This window comes from Apaloderma vittatum, unplaced genomic scaffold (assembly GCF_000703405.1).
Source record: "Apaloderma vittatum isolate BGI_N311 unplaced genomic scaffold, ASM70340v1 scaffold13936, whole genome shotgun sequence".
NCBI classification, from domain to species: domain Eukaryota; kingdom Metazoa; phylum Chordata; class Aves; order Trogoniformes; family Trogonidae; genus Apaloderma; species Apaloderma vittatum.
Genome location: NW_009720091.1, coordinates 8,732 through 33,557, shown reverse-complemented (window position 1 = coordinate 33,557; position 24,826 = coordinate 8,732). Strand labels below are relative to the sequence as shown.

Sequence of the window (24,826 nt, the reverse complement as noted above, 5' to 3'; positions counted from 1 at the left end):
GTAACGCCAAACTGTGAGTGATTGTTGCATGGACTGGACGTGTGTATGTGGTAGCGTTCTGGATGAGTCATTTAACTTTTAAATATCTAACTTCAGCAATGGAGAGAAGCAACTCTTACTGTTGGAATTGGAAAATCCTGGAATCGCTTTTTGAGGCAGCTACTAGAATGTTATTGCTGTGCTATTACCTACGTTTTTCTGGATTCCAGAAAAATGCAAATACTGATGTATTTATGTAGTGTTTAATATGTAGTACAAAATCTTGCAAGCTGAGTATTAGCAGAGAATTCAGCTTATAGTATCTTAGTAATTTTAAGACATAGCAGTTCTTGGGATTTGCTGGGATATTGAAGTCAAAACTCTCTTAGGCTTTCAAGTATTGGATCAACGTATTTATTTCTTTTTAGTACTTTTATTAGATGGGGAGATTCCAAGTTAGGGTAACTTGTGTTATGTGGCCTGTTTATAAGCTGTTGCATATTGTTGGCAGTAATTTTATGGTGATCTTTAGAGGTTTATAATAAGTAAGAAGTTAATTGATTATGACAGGTTGGACAAGTTATTTTTTTTTTCTGCCTTAAAAACACCTTTTAGATGGTAATTATTTCTATTTTTCTTCGCTAGTTATTGCATCTGCTTTTAGATTAGAAGGTTGTTTTTACTATGATCTCCCTTCTGGTTTAGAAGGTCTGTAATGTTCTGTAAGATTATGTTCTCATATTTTCTGGTTTTTTTTTTCCTATTTCAGATTCACTGGAAAGAGAATGAAGTAAACATGGAGTCCCCTAAACTGGATTATATTTCATGGGTTACAGTTAAACAGAAGATGGGAAGAAATGAGAAGATTCTAACACCTTTGAAGAACTTTGCATTTTTGTGATATATATATATAAACTTGCAATGTAATACAGTTAATGATATGTAATATTTTACTGGTGTCCCCAGAAGAAGATAGTTAACTGTGCAACTTGCTCAATAAGAACTTTTATTAGAATAACTTTTTAGATATGTTTTAACCTTAACTGGACACCTTTTATTTTTATTTTTTTATAAGCCTAGGAGTCAAAAATTTTGTAGAGCTGTATTATAATTGAGAGACTCATCCTGGTAAGTGGATGACGGCTGTTCTTAAAAAATGATCTTCAACCCCTAAGTGGTTACTATTGCACAGAATTGAACAGAATGCCGTGACTTGAGAGCAATTCTCTTATGACCTTCATGTTTGCCTTGCACCCATCATATCCTTAAACATTTAGGCATAAATACTGCAATTATAAAATCTAAAAAATAATGGCATGGGTGAAATTCTTAAGAAAACCTGGAGGTAACCTTGGAAAAGTTTATCAGCCTGGAAGTATACTCTCCCTGGCCCCTACAAAAGGCTTGTTGAACGAACCGGGACAGAACAGCTGCTTTCTTAATAGTGCTGTTCAGGTAAGAAAAAACTTGATTTCTCTAACGGTTGTGGGGTTTTTTTAATCAGCTTAGATAGTCATAGTAGGAAAAGTGTTCCCTTAATATTGTGATATATGTCTTCTACAGTAAAATGCAGCATGTTTTTCACTAGTGATAAATTGAAACTTCTTAATGATTCCAAGTAAGGAAAATGAACTTTCCTGGAAAGAACAAGAGGAAGAAGAGTATGTGGCAGTTGTAGAACAAAAGACAACAATTCCAAAGAAGTAATTGAGAGCATTAATTGTTGAATTTTGTCAGAAAAGATAGCATGGTATGTTGTTTGCACAGAATTGGAAAATTTCTTTTCTAACTTACAATTTTAAAACTTGTTGCTTGCATTTAAAGCTAATGTTCCTGTCAAAATAAAATAGTTTATTACTTGACAGAATTTACAAGACATGTTTAAATGTGGGGCAATCAGTACTATTACTTGTATTGAATACTAATTGTATCGATAGATCATTGTTTAATTAAAAACCTAAGTACCATTTTCTTAGAGTTGGCACATCAGAAGCTACACATACAGTTGAAAGCTTTGATTCTGATCTTGGAAGAGAATTGTGGAATTAGATTTCGTTGGCATCAAAGAAACATGACTTAGATTTCTTTTTGCTATTTATTTGCCCACACATCACCTGCTAACTTCTTGATGTGTTTACCTACATACTTTTCTGTTTTCACATGAGATGTGAGTAAGAGAAATGTTGACTCTTCACGTCTTTTGAATGTGGTGTAGTGGTCCAGTGACATTTGCATGCTAAAAAAATGAGCTTTTAGAGGCCTGGTTGTGACGGGGAGTGTATAGGGATCTGTTTAATTCTGTCCCTGAACACTGCTAGTCTTTCCACGTCTGCAAGTCAGAATGCTAAACACAGTTTGGGTTTTACTTTAGTCTTTTTGAATCTAGAAGTTAACAACAAGAAATTTCTAAACTGTGCGAATGGAGAGCAGAACAGTATCTATTTTCTTTGTAATACTTAGCTTTTGGATGTGGTTGTTTTCAAACTCTACAGAATTATTTGCTAAACCGGCAGAGGGCTTAATAGATGCATAGACTTTCTAAAAACTAAGTCTTAAAACTGCTCAGTATTTAAACATAGGAGATGAAAGCTGTGTTTACATGGTACCTATGTGTATGGCATTTAAATATGTTTAAAAATAAAAAGGTACAATAGATGTAGACGAATGAGTTTGCTGGTTTACATTCTATGGGAACAGCATGACCTATATTGTCTTGCAGTTTTGCTTTTCTCCCTTAGGCTGTCCTAAATTTAAACCCTAAGTCATTTTTAGTTATAGTTTCAGACAATCCTACTACTTCACAACCTACTGCTGTTTATCCAACAGTGGCTGTTGGTTGGTAACTGCCCTTTTACAAGAAGGAATGTGTTCTCTCCTTTTCTCCTCATTTAACCTCTGTTCAACCTTGAGAACTGAGGTTCACACGTTTATTTTCAAACGCGTTATAATTGATTTTAGCTTTTATAGATAAGTGATGGGGTTTTTCCTAGGCTGTAACTGTGTTTCTATGCCTCTTGAGAACTCATTTTTGGGCTTTTTAATTTTATTTATTTATTTTTTTCCAATAGGCAACTTTCTGGACTGCTGCATTGCTTGTGTACCCAAGATGGTAGATACTGAAAGCAGTGCACTGTAGCCAAGCTGACATTAATTTTATAGAGAGTATATAAACAAATAAAAGCTAGAAACACACCTGGCTAAGCACTAGGAAAAACAAATCTATTTCAGCGATTGTTTTAATAAGACCTCAGAAGAAAGTAGTATAGACTTCACTCTACCCTAGCAATTGAGCTTGCTTTTTTTTTTTTAATACAATCTCTGTACAGTTTAGCTTGCTGCTTGTTTCTGTAAGAGTATTTCAGCTCTTTTTCCGCACTAAGTACGTTGTTTCAAAAAGTTTAAAGACATGATCCAGATTTTGAGTGGTGAATTCATCCTTCCCCTTCCACCTCCACAATTTACCCAAGTAATGGAAAAGGACCATAATTGTTGTGACAGTGTTAGTGCTCTAATTGTACATATGTTTGGTTGTTTTTAAAAATAGATGTTGCTGTGTTAAATATAGACCCTTCAGAACTGATTGCTTATTACCTGTGTAACTCTTTTTATAGGTATTATGGCAACTTGACATATTTCGACGAAGTTTAAGAGGTTTAACTGGACATGTGTGCCAGGGAGATGCATGCATATTTTGTGCTTTAAAGGTAAATAACTGTGGGAAGAACAGTCTTCAAAAATAAGGGAAAAATAGTTCAACTACTTTTTGTATCAGTATTATATGTGTGTCTGGGTGACTAAGTCATTCTTGTTTAAAGAAACAATTTAGATTTAAGGAAATCTGTAACAGATGTTTGCAACAGAAGTATTTTGTTGTTTTTAAAGAATAAATTTTACAGTCAGCTTAACCATAAAGCTCTTGTCTGTTAAAAGACGGTAGAACTTATCTCAGGATGGCTAGATATTTTGCAATATTTACCTTGTCTTTATATGCATATGCTTGGGTTCTTTCTGGTGCTTTGAATATAATACTTTCACAATAGCTGTATTACTGCCTCATAAGTTTTCATGCTTCTGTGTTTTACTCAGTAGTGCATGGCAGTGGAACAGGACTTAATTGTTCAGTTTTTTTAGTAATGAAAGGCGGGTAGTGGTGCTAGAAAACTAATGAAAGCTGGTAACTGTAAGTAAACCAAATCTGTGTATCTTCACTAGTGCTTAAAGCTTCGGTTTTGTAACTCGTCTGAAGTCTGCAAAGAGATGTCAAGTTCTGTTAGGTTCTTGCTTTTCCTGCGCTGATGTTTGGCTGCCTGTAGTTCCAAGGGAAATAGCTGTAAGCCTATCATCTCTGTTTCACTGGGATAAAAATATCCATGAAAAAATGCATAGGAGTGTTTCTAGTAGTATGCACATTGTACTCTTACTGCAGTTTTGCATGTTTACATTGAGGTATTGACTGGAAGTTTTATCAGTAGTCCATGCTTTTTGTTATGAGAGGGAAGCTTATATATTTGACAGACACTTAGCGTGGAATGCATAATGGTTAAAAGACTACTTTCTGATAGCTCTGAAACTTTGCATATCTGTTTGTCTTTGCTGTGTGTCCAACAGATTTTTATTATTTTTTTTTTAGCCAGAGGAGGTCTATGTGCCTATCAGACTTCTCCTGATTTGCTTTGTCTTTTGTTTTTCTCTCGAGTTTAACTTAGAATTACTGATAGTGGAATACAGCTTTTAATATCTGCAGATGTTTGGTACTTTAATAGCTTTTAAGTTTCAGTTCTTAGAAAATCAGCTTCACTTGCTTGTTACAGGATGAGGTCACGTGCATAGGTATCTCTGCCAAAAAGAAAAGTAGCAGCCAACTATGTCTTCTGGGAAGGGAAGAAAAAATCAAATGCTGTTTATTCCTGAAACTGCAGTCATTGACATGTTCTCTCATATTGTGTGCACTGGGTCAGCAGAGCACTGATTCAGTAATAAGGATTGTCAACATTCTATTGAATTTATGGAATTGTTTTTGCATATCCATAATTTTAATCAAGTTACAGTCATGTCTGAAGTAGTGTAAGTATTACATTATGTAATACATTATGGGATTTTAGACTCAACTGAGTAATACTACATTATGCCCTAAGACACATACAGCATCTGTAAAGAGGAGATGCGTACGCACCAATTGCTACTCCAGTCCCCCAAATTAACAAAGCTGTATAATTACAGATTAAGGCTTGTGTTGCTCTTAGGAACTCAAGTCAATCACTTGCATTTTTATGTATTTCTATATTGTTCTATATTTCTATGTCTGGATCAAAGTTAAGTTGCTTGGTATCATGTACAGTGGAGTGAATAACAGAATATGACACCTAAGTAACTTGAAGAGAAAATGGTAATTTCCAAAGTTACATAGAGTTTCTGTATTGGCTGTTTAGCCATGCTGGGTAAGAACTGATTTATTTGCCTAGAACCACAGTGTCGGGTGTCTAATGAAGCTAAGCAATCCTCTTTCTTCCTAGGCAATATTTTCACAATTCCAGCATAGTCGGGAAAAAGCACTCCCATCGGATAACATGAGACATGCCCTGGCAGAAAGTTTTAAGGATGAACAGCGTTTCCAGCTTGGATTCATGGACGATGCAGCAGAATGCTTTGTAAGTGTTCTTTGTGATGGTTGAGTAAAATGACCCTAGTTCAGTGGGTGCCAAGCTGGCCTGTTGGTTTGGTAGCCTCCGGCTCGCAGGTGAGATACCTTCTCCATGCCAGTTTAGGGAAACAGACCCATGGAGTAAGTGTCTGGTAGGGTAGGATGGGGTAATAATAAATTTGCTCTCTTCTTTCTTACATATTTCTGCAGCTCAGGCAGAGGAGCTTTGTGAAGTGTGGTTACTATAGGAAGTCAGTGAGCATGATGAATTCTGAATCACTCTTAGAATTTCTTGGATAGAGAGGGTTATCTTCTTGGGAGAGGACGCACCTGTGGGTTTGAATGTGTAGTCTGTTCCTCCAAGTATTCTCTCCTCAGCTCTTGAAATACGTTCCATTACAACTAGGCAGGTCATGACTGCCAAGAGATTTCCATTTTCTTATCCAAGAGTGAATGAATACTTGACATTATTGACTCCTGTTGCCGTTACGTCCTGCTTTTATGAAGTGTCTCGCAGAAAGATCTGAGCCATTACTGTAGCCATAAAAGATGACTCGATCACACAGACAACTCGTAAAGAAGCCTTTCTAAGAAATCCTCTGTTAGACATAGAAAATTGTTCACCATAAATTAAGTTAGGAAAAAAGAGTATCGGCCTTCAAACAACAATTTGATGTACACAAAATATGCTTGCTGCTTTGATTCCTTTCAGCTTTGAATATTCTTTGGAGGTATCCTCAGGTGAATACCTGTCTGCCAGATGCCTTTCCACGTATGCAGGAAAATCCAGCAGAGAGCACCTGGAAGTGGCTGTGAGATCTTGCAGTCAGGTTAATGGAGTGCAGTCATGAATGAGAACCTCTTACAAGTGCTCCATCTAATCATAGTGCATTTGGCCCCCTGAAGTAATCAGAGATCAGCTAAATGTGATGAGATTGATAGGCCGAGAAGAACAAGAACTGAGATAGAGGCTTGATCCAGAAAATATTCCAGTCGTTGTGTGCAATGATATTACATCATGTTTTACTCTAAAAATGTTTTTTTATGTTTCTTTCTTCAAGACTCACTTCTTTCAAATGAGAAAGCATTCTGGGAAAACAGTTGGGTAACTGTTGTCTAATGCTCTTTGGTTAATATTCAAAAACCTTGAGATGAAGAGAATTCCCATTCACTGGGTTGTCAATAGGGGCAGAATTAAATACATGTGAAACGTGCAGGTGGACTATTTGGAGCTGAGGGGAGTAGTTTCAGTGTTAAACTGTGATGTTGCTTATGTATTCAGCCTTAAAAAGTTCAGTTTATTTTTTACATTTTTATTTCTCTTCAGGAGAATATCCTTGAGAGGATTCATTTTCACTTAGTGCCAAACAGTGAAACAGATATATGCACTTCAAAATCCTGTATTTCTCATCAAAAGTTTGCGATGACGCTCTATGAACAGGTCAGACCTTTATTTGCTTGCTTTAACAAGTAATTTTTTCCACTGTGCTGATTAAATAAAAACAAAAGTGTTTTTATTTTTCTAGTGTGTATGTCGCAGTTGTGGAGCATCATCAGACCCACTGCCTTTCACAGAATTTGTGCGTTATATTTCTACCACAGCTCTGTGGTAAGAACTTTTATTCTTGTATCTCATTTTTCTATATACACCCTTTCAATAATAAGCAAAGTATGCCAGAGAAACTCTCTAAATGTTAAAAATGAATATGTATTCCTTTGTTAAAATGCGTTTTTGAAGTACATTCTAAAAGTAATATTTGAATTTCAAAAGCAAGATGTAGACAGAGCTTGACAAAAAGAATATTTTGCTACTATTTTATCTCTTTTCTTCTTAGTAATAAGATCAAGTTAACTGAGAGTTGACTGAAAACTTTTAACTCTTAAGAAAGGAGATGCACAGTTATCTGTATTTTTTTTTTTTTTTTACAGTAATGAAGTAGAAAGAATGATGGAGAGGCATGAACGTCTCAAACCGGAAATGTTTGCAGAGTTGCTGCAGGCAGCAAATACTGCTGATGACTACAGAAAGTGTCCTGTAAGTAAACCAAGATGCTGTGGTACTTTAAGATATAAGGGAGTACTCTGTAGGTTACTAAATCACACAAAAGTGTCGCCCTAAAACCAGGATTACCTGTGGCTACTTTAACGCAGTCCACTTAAGCTAGAAACAAACTTTAAATTCGCTTTTTATTGTTCCAGTTATTGATATAGGTGGTATTGTAGGTACCTGTTGGCCTGCTGACAAAGTTATTAGGTCTGTGTTTTATTTTTTATGTTGTATTCAGCATAGAGCTGGGTGCTTTTGGTTTGAAACAGGTGGGTTTTCTGAGTACTGCTTTGGTTCATAAACAATGACAGCTTCACAATGTGGTCTTCTATGGGAATAATTTTGTGCTTTTACTGAGAAAAATACTCTCTTTTAGCTTTTTCTGTTGAAGTTCTCTCTTGCTTAAATGGTTCTAATACTGTTAGGAACCATAGAGAAACACACAAGAACTTACAGACCTAAGCTGGAAGTACGAAGTGAAGGGGAAATTCAAGAGGATTGTGCTGGTCACTTGAATGTTTTCAGAGATTTCTGGTTTAAGGTGCTGACTGGGTGCATAAATTTAGCTGTGCTCTTCATCAGAGTAATTTTCTAATAAAGAATTTAATCCTGAAATTGCTAGAAGTAAGCACCATATTTAAATTTGAGAATAAATTTTAGAGTTGTTTTGTTGCACTATTTCTTGTGTATTAACTTAACTTTGGACTTACGTCTTTGATTTCCCTCCGATATTTTTTTTTTCCCCTCCTAGAGTAACTGTGGTCAAAAAATAAAAATTCGTCGTGTTCTTATGAATTGTCCTGAGATTGTCACAATCGGTTTAGTCTGGGATTCGGAACACTCCGACCTGACAGAAGAGGTTATGCGGAATCTGGCAACGCAGCTTTATCTTCCTGGGGTATCTGATTTAAAACTTAGTATTTGCTTATTGTGGAATTTAATTTCACATCTACTTTTTGTTTATGTAAATATATAAAATATATAAGTATATTTACATATGTATTTTTTTGAAAAGCACAATTCAACTTTGAAGTTCACATCTACTTTTACCATTCTTGATAATGTGCTGCTTAGGTGTAGTTTCTGTGAAAGTCCCTTCAGAAGTGTTGATCTTGTGCCTGAGTACAAAGGTGAACGTAGGTGAATTCCTAGCTTGAAAATCTAGAAATGGCATATTCACTTGCTAATTTGTGGAGTTATTCCAAAGCATTATTATTTTACCTTTTAAACACTGTAAAAGTAGATGTTAAAATAGACCTAATAGCTGCAAAAATTGCATAATGCAACAGGATATTTAATACTAGTGGCCTCAGTGAAATGCCAGGGGTAGGTCTGGAAACTGAGGCCATTTGACACATTTTAAAATACATAACCGTTTTTACAGCTGTTTTACAGAGTTACAGATGAAAATGCCAAAAATAGTGAACTTTTTCTTGTGGGAATGATTTGCTACACGAGCCGACATTACTGTGCCTTTGCCTTTCACACCAAGAGTTGCAAATGGGTGCTGTTTGATGATGCTAATGTAAAAGAGGTAAATATTTTCACTGCTACCGAATTTAGTGATGTTTCCTTTTCTAAAACATGTTCTTCTGACACCCGACTTAAAACAAGTTGAACAAGTGTCTTTAATGAAGTCAAGTTTTAAGTTTTAGAAGTTAGTTTTCACAACTGAATTTCAGAATTAACTTCACTGCTTCACGTTTCTGCATTGCAAATGGCGAATGTTTCAGAATGTTAATGCACTTGTCTGCTGTTTTATTTGTACTTCTTCTAATGAAAAATTACTAATTACTGGCAACTCTATTCATAATATTCATGTTCTGTTAACTCATGCAATACCAGGTTTAGACTTTTGCTACAGTGTAAATGAACTTGTGTCAAAATGTTGAATCCTAATGTGCCTTTTGAATTAGGCATTTGGTGCTTGTTGCTTAATAAATTATCCTTTCCGTAATTGGGTTCAAGGCTGCTGGTAAATTTGGATATTGGTTTTGTGTTTTTGTTTTTTCTTAGATTGGAACAAAATGGAAAGATGTGGTCTCCAGGTGCATTCGATGTCACTTCCAGCCATTGTTGCTGTTTTATGCTAACCCAGATGGCACAGCTGTATCTCCAGAAGATGCTCCGAAGCAGATTATCCACTGGTCTCAGTGCAAAACAGCAGGAGGAAATGGGGAAGACTTGGGTATTAAGACATATTTTCTTTATTTTTTTTTAATAGCAGTGTCAACTATATTTCTGAAAAGGGGATTATAAAGGAGGAGGTAATGGATTAGCTCCTTTGTTCTTCAATACCTGTATAGAAAATTATCTAAAGGGTCTCAAAAGAAGAGAGATTATAGTATATGTTCAACATCAGAACTGTTTGTTTTGTATTTGGTAAGGGAATACAAATCGAGACATATGGATAACAGGGAAAAAAGATTCTCTATTGAGATTATCCATAGTTACGGAACTTTAGTAATTTCAGAAGAAAATTTTAGTATATTTATATGGATTGATATTTTTATGTGTATATTGATACATGAAAAATTTTAATATTTTAAATTGCTCTGGAAAGATACTTTAAAGTTTCCTACAAATTTGGAGGTACATTTGGAGCACAAGTGTTTGTCTATATGTGTACATATACACACAGAGAAAGAGAGAGCTCAGTTCAGAATTTTGTGAAAAATCAGCAGGAGCTGCAGAAAACTTTTCTCCACGATTCATATAGCATAGGTCTCAATATCTAAGGATTAGGTGTTTTGATTCGGTAGTTTGTACTTCTGCCTTGTGTATAGTTTTCTTTGGGTTTTTAATTTTTTTAAAATGTTAAATGTAACATATAAGTAAATTAAAGAGTAAGTAGTAGCAGCAGGACATCGAGTGATTCAGGGAAGAAAGAATTCCATTACAGTCGACCACTATAAATATGGCAGTCTATAAAATATTACAGGATGATATTGCCTAGCATATTGAGATGTACTGTAGTTTTTTTGGGGGGGGAGATTTTTATTTTGTGTTGGTTTTAGTTTTTTTTTATTCCTCAACAATCAAGTTTTCTTACTTTTAGATTTACATATTGGAAATTTTAAGTTGGGAAATTTCTAAAGGTAGATATATTATTTGATAGGGTTTGAAAAGCATTCTGCTCTGAAATCGGACCACGTGAAAGAGAATGGAATTGGAGACCCCACCAGTCAAAGGAGTAATAAAAAACTTCAGCCAGATAATTCAGCATTTGGTCGAAGCCATGTTCAAGCTAGTGGTGGTAAAGGTCCAGGTATGTATTCCCCACTCTAACTCTGGAAAAACAACTGAAACACGTTTTGTTTTGAAATGTTTCAGTGGATAGCGTTTCAGGTGTGTGCTAATTTGTGATTAGAATGATCTCTCAAAGAAGAATTCCATCGACTGGAATGAATCTTTGAACAACATCTACTGGTTAAGTAATATCTGTCATGGAATTTTGACTTCTTTAGAGAACTGAAAATGCAAACTTGTGTTACCCTTGGTTATTCCTGCACTGAAGTCCATCTTGAGGCCTTGATCCGTGTCTCTACCATCATCAAGCCTTCCAATCATGTGGTTGGTTAAAGGTGCATTAGAAACTCAAGTTTGAGCTTTAGGAGCATGTGGTGCGGCTCTGTGGATCATGGGCCGTTTAAGGAACGCTGTTCCTTAATACAATACAGTAGTATTAATACAATACAGTAGTATTGTGATATGGACTTGGTCTTAGGTTTGGAAAGATTAGTAAAAAGTTGTCTTGCCTGCTAAAAAAATCCATTCTAGCTCTACATTAGGCTTCCAAGCAAATAAAGCTGTAAGAAGTCATATGCGGTGGTGACTTCTGCATTATTTGTCAGTGCCTTTGCTTTAAACTCTCCGTACTTCACAGGCAGAGAGATGCTCCTTCCTCCTGAGATGTGCTTCTCCCCCTTTTTATTCTTGAATTCCCAGACTCTTTAAAGCTGAGAAGGCTCGGCTTGATAACTCTTCGTGACAGAGTGACTGAGAAATGTGGGGGTTTTTTTCCATTATGATTTTTTTACTTTTTCCAATTAGAAGGATTTCTTTTCATGAATCTTCACATTTAAACAATGTTAAACTCAGATTAATTTTTTCCGTAGAACTCGTAAGATTGGCTGTAAGTAGTATGTGCTTTGAAAATGGTTTGAGCGTGCAGTTTTAATAAGTAAGAGCTGATTGTACAACATACTTGGTAAAATGCTACTTTAGTTCGTTTTATTTGTTTTATTTAGTGGACTCCTTGGAAATAACTACACATATAAGTCTTTACTACATATCTCATTTTCGTAATCTGTTATGTAATTCATTAGTCTTTTTTAATAGTGCTAACATGTGCCATAACATGTAGTTTTTTAATAATGTATTTGTGTGTATTGATGATGAAGGTCTTTATAATAATCACCTTTGACAAAAACTTTGACAATTTTTTGCAGTTAAGGTAGGTTACAGCGATCAAAAGGACAGGCTAAAGGATTTGTCCAGAGAGTGTGCTCAGAAAGCTGCTGATATGAAAAACATCTCCTCTTTACGAAAAGATGCAGACCGAGGACCAAGAAAAGAGTCTGGGAGACAAAGAGGTACCTTTTCAAAATACAGCTAGAGAATCAATGGGTTCAATAGCTTTTAGCATCAGTACTAGCTGTGCAGGTTTTTTTTTTCTCCTTTTGAGAGAACAGTGTGAGAGTAGGTGTTTCCCAGCATTCAGTATTCTGCACTAGGTTCTGGATTTGTTGAGATAGTGTAAGCAGCCTGAGTACTGTAACAATAATGGTTAAATATTGAGGGGTTTAATGGAGCTTCTTTGTTTTTTCTCATTGGAAGATCTGATTGGGGAAGATCGTTCCTATGTGAAGTCGGGGTCTCCTCCGGTTGGAAATGGGTTTAGACACTGTGCTGATCAGCGCCTGTACAGCAGCCAGGGACGAGGCTCCTCTAAGCACGACAGTGCACCTCAGCAAGCAAAGCTTTCTGTACAGGTGCTTGGATCAAATAAAACAGAAGCTTTTCCTGCTGGGGAGAAACCAGTGATCAGGACCCGGATTGATGGTGTCACTGGGTACGATACGGATGCCAGTCAAGACTCAAGGGACAAAGGAAGTATCAGCAGCAGCAGAAGCAGGAGTAAAGGTTGGAAACCGATGCGGGAGACGCTCAACGTAGACAGCATTTTCAGCGAGACTGAGAAGAAACAGCATAGCCCAAAGCACAAGGCAAATCCAAACAGTAGGTCTAAGCATGAGAAGGAGCGAAGCTTTAATCATTGGCCGAAAGAGAACCAAATCCAGAAAGGTTTGATGACTATATATGAAGATGAAACAAAACAGGATACAGGGAGTCGAAGCTCACTGGATTCGGAGGGAAAAGGGAATGCTGAAAAAAGCAAAGGATTTACAGAGAGAAAAATCCATGGTGACAACTGGCAAATTCAGAGGACGGAATCAGGATACGAAAGCAGTGATCATATCAGCAATGGATCTGCAAACCCAGACTCACCTGTTATTGAAGGAAATAATCCAGCCGATGTCAAGAATGTTAAAGACGGTGCTTCCTGCAGGTAATGCTCTTAGAACTCACATGGGTTGTATCGACAGAAAAATAAGTTCTTCTAATGTTCCTGTGTTGTTTAAAAAAAAATAAGAAAATCTGCTTGATGTCAGGCATGGAGAAAGCTACAAATGTATCGAGAAATAAGGGTGTGGACAATTAAGTGTCAGGTTTACTTTCACACTGAGGCTGCAACACTAGTTCTGTTTGGAAGACAGTGAACCATGTTATTGTGGCACTGAGCCACAACTGCTAAGCCCTGCCGAGAGGCAGGGTGTGTTAGTTTGAAATAATTGCTGATTTAGTTAGAAGGTTTTTTCGACTGTGGCTAACTTGCCCTCTATAATGCAGTGCAAGTGTGTGTATAAATCATACTTGGAACAGTTGTACAGACAGCTCCTGGCCTAGGAGGTGGGAGTGGCAGTAGGTGAATCTTGTATACTGTTACCAGTCTTTGTTCTGGAATTAGTTTTAGTAAACTGGCCAAAAATGTGGTTAGTAGCCAGATTTTACTTAACTTCTTAAAACTTCATATAATAATTTGATGTGTGCAAGTCACAATACGTTGCATGGAGATGTTGTGGTGTCTCTGGGCAAATACTCATAAGATAACAGGATGTGGTCCTGAGCAGTGGGCTTGAATAAGGGAGATTGGAGTAGGTAATCTGAAAACATCCCTTCCACCTTAAATGATACGAATGATAGAAATTTTTTCTTGTTTGTCTTAAAATTTATGTGGAACATAGTTGCTGCTAGAACCCATATGTTGTTTGTTCAAGTCTTGTTTATATGCATAAAATTGAAGAGCATAGTTGTGAGTCGAAGCCTGTTCACAAATGACTGCTGTATTTGAGCAAGTTTTTCAGCAAACTTTTTCACAAAGAACTGTTTTACAGGGAATAGAATAGTAAAATACCAGGAAGTGAAAAGTTTCTGACTTCACCAAGCCGAGAAGCAAAATTTCAGAATTACTTCAGTAAATTACTGTAGCAAGTTAACAAAACTTCTCTTTATATAAAACATACATGATACAGCTTCTATATGAATTGAAATGTCTTCCATTATTTGGAACTGCAAGAAAACACAACCAGTCCTTTGCTTAGTTCTTAGTTTCCTAGGGAGTTATTTTATTTTGCATACAGAAGCATAAATAAGGATTTCAGAGTGGCTACAGCAGGGCCATAGGTTCTTGGAGTGTTTATTCAGTTTATACCAGTAGCGGGTAGCGGATGTGTATGACAGATGACAGCAGAAGGAGTGGTATGTTTTTAAGTGTATTCTTTCAGTCTGTAACATTCAGCTTCTTTGTGGGCTTTCTGAACTGGAGACTGACTGTGGGATCCACTGGTCATTCAGAATCGCTTCTTACCCTGTGTCTTGTCCAAGGCAACTGTAAACACTGAAAATAAAAAATGTGGCTTGGGGTAATGGGATGTTTAAATGCTGCATATGTCTTGAGAGAACATGATAGATTTAAATTGAATTCATGAGTAATCTGTTTATACTATTGTTGAAATATTTGGCAAATAGAGAGCAAATTATTGCTTGGGACTTTCAGAAGGATTTTTGGTGACTAATAATTAGAATTTACTGGCAATACCCACTTGTTTCCTTTTAAGCACTCTAACTTTGTCTCATAAACAAAAAAATTCAAACTGATTACTTGAAAGTTCTTTTAAAGGTGGAAAAAAAATAGTATTTTCTAGGGTTTTCTTTTTTGTGTGTTTAGGTATTTTTCTTATTTTCCTGTCCTTAAATTAACAAAGTGGGGGTTTTTCTTCTTTCTTGAAACTGGAAAAATTGCCACTGTGTATCTTCTGTGCCGTACCCTTGGAGAAGGAAGGAGGTGGCCGGGTGTTTGTCAGCTCCCTATCTGGATTGGTAAGTCATGCTTTTTATTTAACTACACCAACAAAATTGACTAAATTTGCTGATGGTTTTTTGATTTTTTTTTTTTTTAATTTTTTCCTCCTCTTGAGTTTATTGCTGTAATTTTCCAGTTAGCTTTCAGTCTAAGAAAGTTTTAAAATGAAAATCCTTGTCAGTGATAGGCCAAGTGGCAATCAGAAGTTACAAATTTGATGTTATTCACAACAAAGTTTTAATGAACAGTGAAATATCAAACAAGAAAAATGGAGAAGTTAGAGCATTTGCTGACAGATTACATGTACTGATGAGATTTTTATGCTTTGGGGAACTGAAAACTTGTCAGAATCAGATGCTTCTATATGTTTAACTTTGAAATATGCAGGGTGTAAACTATTAACACTGAAAAATATATATTTAATTCAGACATGGGTGATACCAATCATAAATCGAAAAGCATCTAGTACCACACAGGTAGTAGCATTTTGTCATACTCAAGAGGCAATTTTTGGCCAAACTTTCAAATGAATTAGGTGATAAGTGGTATCTGTTCCATTTAGCAATTGCTAATGAAAATATGTGTTCGAGTCTGTCATACTTTCTTGGTGATCTCTATTAATAAGCACTTCTGGAACATTTTATTAAATTCTTTAGTTTATGGTGAGAAGTGTAGGTGATAGTTCTTTCTCACAGGTGGCAACTTTTGTTGTTCATTTTTTCTTTGTTGTTGAAATAGGGTACAAGCTGTCTTAATGAAGCAGGCTAATGGGATATTAAGATAATAAAATTTCTTTCTATGTGCTGGGTATTGGGCATCCTGCCATTGTACTCCAGAGTAAGGCTGGAGTGAGTGGGTGTTCAATCTCCAGGACAAGCTGGGAACATTAGCCTCGCAAAACTACTTATTTTTGTCTGTCTGTATCAAAGGATTCAGGTCAGGCTGAATTTCTCTGCATTGATAAAGCCTGTCATGTGTGGGAGTATGTAAAAGCCTTAAAGGGCTCCCTCTAATTTCTTTTCTTCTGTGAAGAGGATGTGTTAGTAGAAATGTGAAAATAACTAGAGTCATTTTCACTGAGACCAAGGTTTGTATGCTTGTATGGGCTCAAGGCGATGAAGTTTGTAATCATATACTAATAGTTCATGACATGTATGCTTCTTCAACAGTGAACAGAATTTGTCAAACAGAAGAGCTGAGAATGTGTTACATTCAGCATCCCAGCAGAACAGGAACTTTTATGGTAAGAACCTGTGTAAAAAAAATTGTCTAAAAAGTGCCAAAATTTTAGTACCAACTTCCTAACGTCACAGAAGATATGGACAGATTTCTGATTAGCCTTTTGTATTTTATAACTTTGTTGCATAAGTTGTTATGATACTTCATGAAGTTGAAATATGTATATATATATCTTATTATTGCTTTTTTTTAACAAATATTTCAACATTAGAGAGCTTATGTATCAAGTTGGCTGTGTTTGGGTAGATAAGAAAAAAAATAGATGTGGAGTTTGTGGCTGTTTTGGCCACCGCGTTAGGGTTTTTTATATACTTTTTCCAGTAGAGAGCTCTCTTGCTGACTTACAGCCTCTGCACTGTTTTTAAAATAGTGAAAGCAATCTGTTGGGTTTTGTTGTGGTATTTTTTTTTCTCTCCACAGTGAATTCCAAATTTTGTTCATGTTAAACTTTTCAGTGAATTAGACTGCAGAAAGATGAAGAGTGTTTGTATCCCTTCTTGGTGCATTTTGATGAACATTTGATGAAGCAGCAGTTCCATGACGGTCTCACTTTTTTCAGGGGCATTTAAAACGTTCTGTTCCACAAAGCAGCTTCATTTCAATGTTTTGGCTTTCTTAGAGAGTATATGTACAGTGCAGATGGATTCCTACCTGTCTGTTGTTATGTGAGATCTGTAATAGAGAGGTTGAGTGTTTTTCAGTGCTCAACCATAGTGTGGAAAAAACAAAAACAAAAACAAAAAACCTAGGTTGTGTTATGCCAGCAGCAGCAGTAATAGTTCCCTACTTGTGTGCAAGGTCATGCGTATGTGTAGTGGGAGTTACCTGTTCTTAGGATGTCCTTTCTGGCAGCAGTGGCTCAGCTGGGTGCTGAGTCGTGTAAAAGCTTCACATGTCTCCCAAGCAGTTGTTTGACAAGGTCTCTCGTGTGTAGCACCTGGATCTAAAGCTTCACATGTCTCCCAAGCAGTTGTTTGACGACGTCTCTAGTTTGTAGCACTTGGATCTATTTGAAATACGGTGTTTCAGGATGGAAAATGTAAGTATTGTTTCGGAGGCTTACAGCTTCTTGATAAATTATCAGGTAATCAGGATATAATGATTGTCCTTGCCACAGCTGTCCTGTCCTGGTGTGTTTTGGTTACAAAACCTTGTCTGCATAGGTTGCTAGAACAGATTGTCCTTCCTTGTGCATGTCATGTGCCACTGCCTCCTTGGGAAGTGGCCAAGGCTAACCACTTCTGGCTGCTCTAGGTTCTCTGTACAAGACCTAAGGACACTCCTGTTCACCAGGTCAGTGATTTTGACCAAGGCCTGCAGTGACATCGCAAGGGGCAATGGCTTCAGACGACCAGAGAGTAGATTTAGATTAAATATGACATAGAAATAGTTCACTAGGAGGTTGGTGAGAGACTGGCACAGGTTGAGCAGAGAAGCATTTAAGGCCAGGCTGAACAGGGCTTTGAGCTGTGTGGTCTGGTAGGAGGTGTCCTTGCCTATGGCAGGTGGGGTGGAGCTAGATGATATTTAAAGGTCCCTTATGACCCAAATGGTTCTATTGTTTGGTGATTCTGTTATTTTTTGGATGACTCTGTGCTGGCATACAACATCCAGTATAATTCATTTTCACTGGCCTTAATCAGTGCTTTCTTTTTAATCCAATGGAAATGATTAAATATAAATCTCATTTTCTGATGCTTATTATTCTGAGAACATATTTCTCAGTTGCTTGTTGGGGTGGTTGGTTTTTTTTAGCATGTCTGGGAGTTAATTTCCTGTGTGTCCTGCCCCCCCCAGCCAACCAAACAAACATGGTAATTTTATTCACTCTGTTTTCCCCAAAAGCGTTTCCAAGAGATTTCTTGGTGGATAATAAGGAATTTTTTTTTTTTTTTAATGTCTGGGTAGACTGTGATACCATTTGTTTTCCTTCAAGATATAGGAGGCAATAGCAGGAAGAAACAGTTGTAATGAGGAAGTCTACTTCCTTTTACATACTAATTTGTCTATTGGATTTTTATAAAGTTGATAAATGCCTTGGCATATAAACATTATAGGTCAGCATGAGGCCAGCCAGGGTTCTCTGCTGTTGCTAGAACAATGGAAGAGTGCTTGTACAAAGAGGTGCAATAAATATTAGGCCATTTCCCCAGGAAACAGTTGATTTCTATAGATATCACAGTTCTTTTCATATAATGTGTAGTCTAGTTTCTTGTAAGTATTCAGTTGGGGGGGTGGGGTTTGTCATATCACTTTTATCTTCTTTTGGGGGGAGTCATTATTCCAAATTTTTTTGGTTGTATAGAGAGAACTAATTGGGTGTTTATTTTAAGAACCTTGAAGCATTGAGGATGAGATCCCATCTAGTCAGTCATTCTAACCAAGTAACTAACAATTCAGTAGTTTCGTAATGAAGATGAATGCATTGTAAATCAAATGTGAAATTCTCACATGTGTGCATGTATTGGGAAAAAAAGTAGTTTAAGCGATGAATGAACTGAAGAGAGATCTAAAGAATTTGATCTTTTCACATGTATGTGTGGTTCAAGATTTATGTGGATGTAGGTTTTTTTGGTTGTTGAAAAAGTGTCTTGGGATACATCTAGCCAGGACAATAGTTGTTTACAGCTATCAGTTGTATTGCCGTATTTTACTTCTCTGAGTGTTATTCACAAGACATAAATTGGTAGATAAATACTGAATGGACTCCTAGAAAGTGGTAATTCAAGAAAAATGCCCAATCATTTCTCAGAGAGGAAGGCAATGTCAGTAGGATAATACTTTGATTAAAATTGGCTGAGTGCTTCATGGCCTCCAATTTAAGATGCCCTATTCAAAGCTGCCTGTTCAATGATCTCAAAAAAGGATGTACTAGCAATCAGTGCCTTAAATTATTAATAATTGCTTCCATCTGAAAAGAAATGCAAAGCAGTGTTTGTACTGTTAAAAATCCAGAGGTTTTCCCATTGATAATTTTTCAGTTCATTAGCATTGGACAACAACTCCACCTGAAATCTAGAATCATGTTGAAACTCTGAATATGTAAAGGATTTAAATTTTTTGTCTCTTAAAAAACCCCAGAAACAAATCGTAATTATGAAGAAGAAAACTCATCTTCTTAGGAAGACCACACATTTACAGTAATAATTTCAAATATGTAAATAGACATAAGAAAATCTAGTTGTTACTCTTATGGTGCTGTCAATATATATGACTGTTGTGTCTGAAGACCTGCAAAGTGAATTAAACATGCAGGCACTTAACATCAAACAGAAACAAAGAAATGTTTTTCTGGAGTATCTTTAAAGAAATGATTAAAGGTTCTGGATTAAAAAAAAAAAAGACCAAACCCTAAACTTTGAAGATTTCCAAATGTAGTCAAGCAGCCCATGAAGATTGAAATGTAACGCCCCCCCACATTTGCAATTCACTTAATGGGAGAAGTTTGCTCTTTCAAGTAGATGATGCAAAGATACAGGACTGGGTTGCAAAAGAAAGGCCTGTTCCACTTCTCCAGAGAGGCAGATCAGAAAGAAGGGAGTGTAATAGTTGGTGTTTTTGTTCACTGTTCCTTCTCTTCAGAACTTCTTAAAATTCACACACATGTGACCATGCACCACCCCACCCTTAAAAAAAACCAAACAAACAGTGGAACTTTATTTTCCTATTGGCCAGATGTTTAAAGTCAGGGAAAATAACACTCTAACGAGTATATAAGAAACAGTTTGCAACTGCACGTTGCTCCAAAAGAACAGTTTCTTTAAGGATTATTTTTTTCTGGACATGGTCAAGGTTTTTTATTAGAGTCTGTTCTAGTATTACTTATATGTTTACCTTTTTGACTAGGATGTGGTGGTGTTCCATTTTTCCAATGCTTGCAGTAAGTTCATCTGCCATTTTAGAAAGTACAGAAAAACATCTGGATTTAGAGAGAGGAATTTGCCATAGTAGTTGTTACTAAAGTATTCCACTTTAGTGGTTTGGGGGGGTTTTTTGGCAACTTAAAAAAAAAAAACAAACCCAAAACACCCAGAAGAACAAACAGGTAATCAAAACCTGCAGCAAAAGCACATTAGGAGGAAACTGAATTTGATGGTTTTGTTTGTTTGTTTTTCCCCCCGGAAACTGGCATTTGCAGATTTTTGCAAGTGTTCTCTATGTGTAAATGGCGATATTAGAGGAGAACTTGCCTGTCCTACCTGTTGGCTATAGGATGGCTGTTAATCTTTTGCAAGTCTCCCTTGGCTATTCCGATGTGGAAATAGATGTTCGTAAGTCTTAAAAGCTTTGTACGCCAGCGAACAGTTACACTTTAATTGGTGAGCTTCTTAGGAGCCATTGATAAGGGCGTCAGTCTCGGGCTGAGCACGGTGCTCGGATCTCCCCTATTTGGGTTTGCAGAGAACACGGAGCCAGAATTCCCAATTGCGCCTGCAGACTGGCTTTAACCGTGCATGGCTATCCTGTCAGCAGAAGAGAAAATAACACATCTATTTTTAAGTTAGCTGGAATTCCGAAGGCCCAAACGACCTGGTGTCTCCGAGGGGCTTTGGATGAATGTGTGCGCTGGTCACACCGAGGAAATGCAGCTTCTTAACTTTTGCTGCCACCTCCTGACCGGGTTGCGATACTGCCTCTTGGAAGGGCAGTATCTCAGGAGTTTGGCTTGGAGTAAAAACTAGAAATTAAAATCTGGAAGCTTCGCAGCAGGCTGTTTGGGGAATTAAAAAGCAGCTGTATGGTCGATTTATTTGCTATTTTTAAGTGCACGTGCTCTTGTATGTAAGTTGATAAAATCTGGAAGTTTAAAGCACTAGCTTCAGACACAATTTATACTGTAAATTATTTAGGTAACTCCTTCCTAGGACTGTGTCCTGATGTTGGGACTGAGATTATATACTGAATTGCAAATATTCAGAGGAAATAATGTGCCAAAGCCTGTGCTTCCCTTTCCCCTTCCCCCCCTCATAATAAACTGACTTACAGTTCATTAAAATCTGTGGCAGAACAAAATGTTTTCTATTTGAAATATTTACTCAGTGCTACTTTAGCTCTGATGTCATGGCCTGCTGGAACAGTTCTGAACTGTCCCTTGGCAGTGTCACATAGGATTATTCAGTAAGGGTATTTTTCCACATGTATTCTTTCTAAGATTGTGATATTGTTTATTATGACAAAATAGCCAGATTTTATGTACCTCATTTTCTCACTGTCAGGCTTGAAAGAAAATCATATGAGGGCTTAGTCTTTTGGGCTGTCTGCTGCTATAGCCTCTAGAGCTCGTGTTCTGTGACAAAGATTTAGTATCTTGAGTATTAAATCGGTTAAACATGAGGCAGCTATTGACCCTCAAAACAAGTATCACTCAAATGTTTTGAGTTATTTTCTGTTAATTGGGTTTTTGCCTCATGTTCACTAGTCTGATATTCCAGGACTTTATTTCAACTTTGGTAGCTTATGTTGATGAAAGTATGTAACAGCCTATGATCTATAGTTGGAAATTGGCTGAGTATGTACTGTTTGAACACAAGGTGATTGTACTAGAAGTAAGGCAGCGTGGGCTGTCTTTTTCAATTCCTGCTTTTCTGAAATAGAACTACTAGGACTATGAATGTAGCCTATACATACACAAAATAAAAACTTCCTTTGAATAGCTTCAGAGCAGGTGACTGATGGTAACGGGACAATCATTGCACTGGAAGACTTGTAATATCAATTTCAAAAGAGGATTTTGTTCTATGTGGAGTTGACATGGATACTTCAATGCTTCCTTTATTTACTGTTAACTAGGAGCTGCATTGTTCACAAGTGGTGTATTTTTTGCAGAATAATTCTTTGCCTGTGAATAAATGGAGCTTCTAGAGTGCGAGTGGAGCAGTGCTGGTCCAGGCACTCTCACACTGTATGTTTAGGGCACTTGACTCTTGAGTTCTTGCTGTCTCCTCAGTATCTCTATGAACTGTACAGTTTGCTCTAAGTTTTAAATCTGTTGCCAAGAAAACCCACAAACAGCAACAAAACCAACTCCAATCCCTACAGTTATTATTATATGTAATTGTTATTATCTGAGGTGAAATTTCAGACATCGTAAGTAGGAACTGCAGTTACTTTGGATGTTTGAATGAAGAAGCTTTTATGGAAAGCCGCATTTGAAAATGTACTTTTGAATTAGATAAAATGTTAAGATGATCTAAAATCTGACCTGTGAGAGATTGTATTCAAAATTATTTTGATCAATGTCAAATCTTGAAAAGAATTAATTGTTGTGTTATATATTGTTTGGTTTTATAACCTCTGAGGAATTACAAAGAAGGAATTGCAATGCGTTTCTGCTCATGTTAATTTTTTTCCTACCCCCAGACCAGAGAAAAGACCAGATGAATTCAGAAGTTAACTACAGACCTCACGTGAACTTCCCCACAGAATTACATGTGCAGGTGCCCAGTCCTCCAGTAAAGAGGTAACTAGTACTGGTATTAAATTACTGTGTAATAGTTGAAGAAATACCGAATTCTGTGAAGTGATAGTAATCAATATTAAGCATGCAAAAGTTAAGGTATTGAATCTTTTTCACGGGCAATGCCTTTTGTACTTCTTATAATTGAAAGGGTTAAATGCACTGTCTTTATTTGAACTTTGATGGTCAGTGGAAGCAAATAAGCTTACATCGTTTTAATCCATCTTAGTGGGGTCAAGGGTTTTAAATTCTGAAATGAAAAATATTACATACTACAGCAGGGAGTGATTAACCAGCTTGTGATTAGCACAATAACCCCATAAAGTTTAGAAGAGTTTAGCTGGAAGGGCAGGAAAGGGCAACTTGTGTTTAGAAGCTGCTCCTTGCTATATACCCCTTGTTTGTAATTTGGACTGTTAAGTGCTCAGCATCTCCTAAAAATCAACAATCTCAATACAAATTTAGTACCCAAAAGGACATGTAATAATTGAAAAGTGGATGTATCGGACTGAGTCACAGGAATTTATGGAAGAGAGCAGAGCTCATATTTGACATAGTCCTGAGTGTTGAAGAAATTCATCTTACTTTACAGATACTCATTCTCTTGCAGAGATTTTTGGGGGGGCACTTGACATTTTCAGTGAAAGAAATCTTGGAGTGATTTAATACAACTTGTAATCAAATAGCTGTATGTTAAATAGATCCCAATTCTTTAGTCAGTTTGAATATTTAAGGAGTGTTACCGTGGGTGTTTCTGAAAAAAAATCCTTGGGTTCTTTGAGCTGCTCCTTATGTTTATGGATACTTACATTGTGTGTATTTCTGTATTTTAGAGCTGAAATGCCTGAGACGAGTAGGAAACTCTTCCCATCATCAGCTTTACAGCCAATCGTTAAAGACATTATTAAGTCGGAAAGTAGGAACAGGGCAAATGAACAGAATTCTTTGGAGTGGCTTAATCCAGACAAGCTTGAGAAGTTGAATGTGTCAGTCTACAGTGCCGATGGCGTATCCCACCCTTACACAGAAAATGTGTGTGGAAGGAAGCTGATCAACAGTGACTTTCACTCCTCTTCCCAGCCGCAGTCTCATCACGCAAGAACGTTTGGTCCCAAGGTGGGGTTGTCGCCTTGTGTGCCACAGAACCTGTCGGAAAGGCCCATGGTGCTTCCCCCTCCCGCTGAGCATGCAGGGCACCCTCTCCGAAGGGCAGATGGTGTTTGGGTGCCTGAAGCAGTGTACCAGAATCTTCCTCCCCCTTTACCACCTAAGAAATACGCTCTGAACGCTTTGTCAGGATCCGAAAATAACTCGACAGCTGATCTAAAATCGACAGAAGTGTTGCAAAATAATCCATTAAGGCAAACAGGTACACACCTAAAATCTACATCAGAAGCAAGGGTATTCACAAATGAGCAAAGGCTTAAAGACCCGTTTCAAGGGAGTGAACTGTTTGTTCATAAACCGGATTCTCCGCCTCGCTTACCAGTTAATGACTTCTGGACCGTGTCTGAAAACTTTGTAAAGAAAGGATCTCGTCATACAGGACCAAGTGCTGGCTACGTGGATGGAAATGATAGCGTAGCCCTAACAACGTATTTTTCGGTAGATAGTTGTATGACTGACACATACAGGATGAAATATCATCAGAGGCCCAAGCTGTATTTTCCAGAGAGCGGAAGTTTCCACAAAGAAAAGCATCCTCCGGCAGCTGGAGCAGAACTGAATGCCACATACCATGCTACCCTTGAGCCTAGGCATCCCACATCCGAGCAAAGGTACAAGGCAAATGCAGAAGGCATACACTGTAGTAGATAGATTCTTAAAAAGAAAAAAAAAAAATCTGGATCTGACTTGCATTTCATGTAGTCTGTAAATCTGCACAAACCTCGAGTCTTGGGCGGTGTGTGTGTGTTAACCAGGTACCCGGTTGACTGCGCTTTGCTTAGGAGTTATGACTGTTCAAATGAATATGCAAATAGAGGTGTACAGAGGAGAAGAGGTGCTAAACTTGTGGTTATTTGATTTGTTACTCTA

General features: G+C 37.1%; 1 protein-coding gene across 1 annotated transcript; it reads left to right on the top strand.

Moving 5' to 3' along the window:
* The first annotated feature begins 1,290 nt into the window (after positions 1–1,290).
* Positions 1,291–24,607, top strand: USP53 (ubiquitin specific peptidase 53). The gene is made up of 16 exons (XM_009870896.1): positions 1,291–1,434; positions 3,591–3,683; positions 5,493–5,627; positions 6,948–7,061; positions 7,147–7,229; positions 7,550–7,655; positions 8,419–8,565; positions 9,052–9,201; positions 9,684–9,855; positions 10,786–10,935; positions 12,119–12,262; positions 12,507–13,239; positions 15,069–15,110; positions 16,263–16,336; positions 22,693–22,792; positions 23,623–24,607. The coding sequence occupies exons 1-16, from the start codon at positions 1,291–1,293 to the stop codon at positions 24,605–24,607; spliced, it is 3,372 nt and encodes a 1,123-aa protein (XP_009869198.1).
* Positions 24,608–24,826: the final 219 nt, after the last annotated feature.

Excerpts from the sequence above, each read along its gene's own strand:
- USP53 (XM_009870896.1), top strand. The coding sequence starts at position 1,291 with ATGGCATGGGTGAAATTCTTAAGAAAACCTGGAGGTAACCTTGGAAAA. Across the intron at positions 15,111-16,262 it reads TCAGCTCCCTATCTGGATTG|TGAACAGAATTTGTCAAACA; the intron begins GTAAGTCATGCT and ends CTTCTTCAACAG. Across the intron at positions 22,793-23,622 it reads CCCAGTCCTCCAGTAAAGAG|AGCTGAAATGCCTGAGACGA; the intron begins GTAACTAGTACT and ends TCTGTATTTTAG.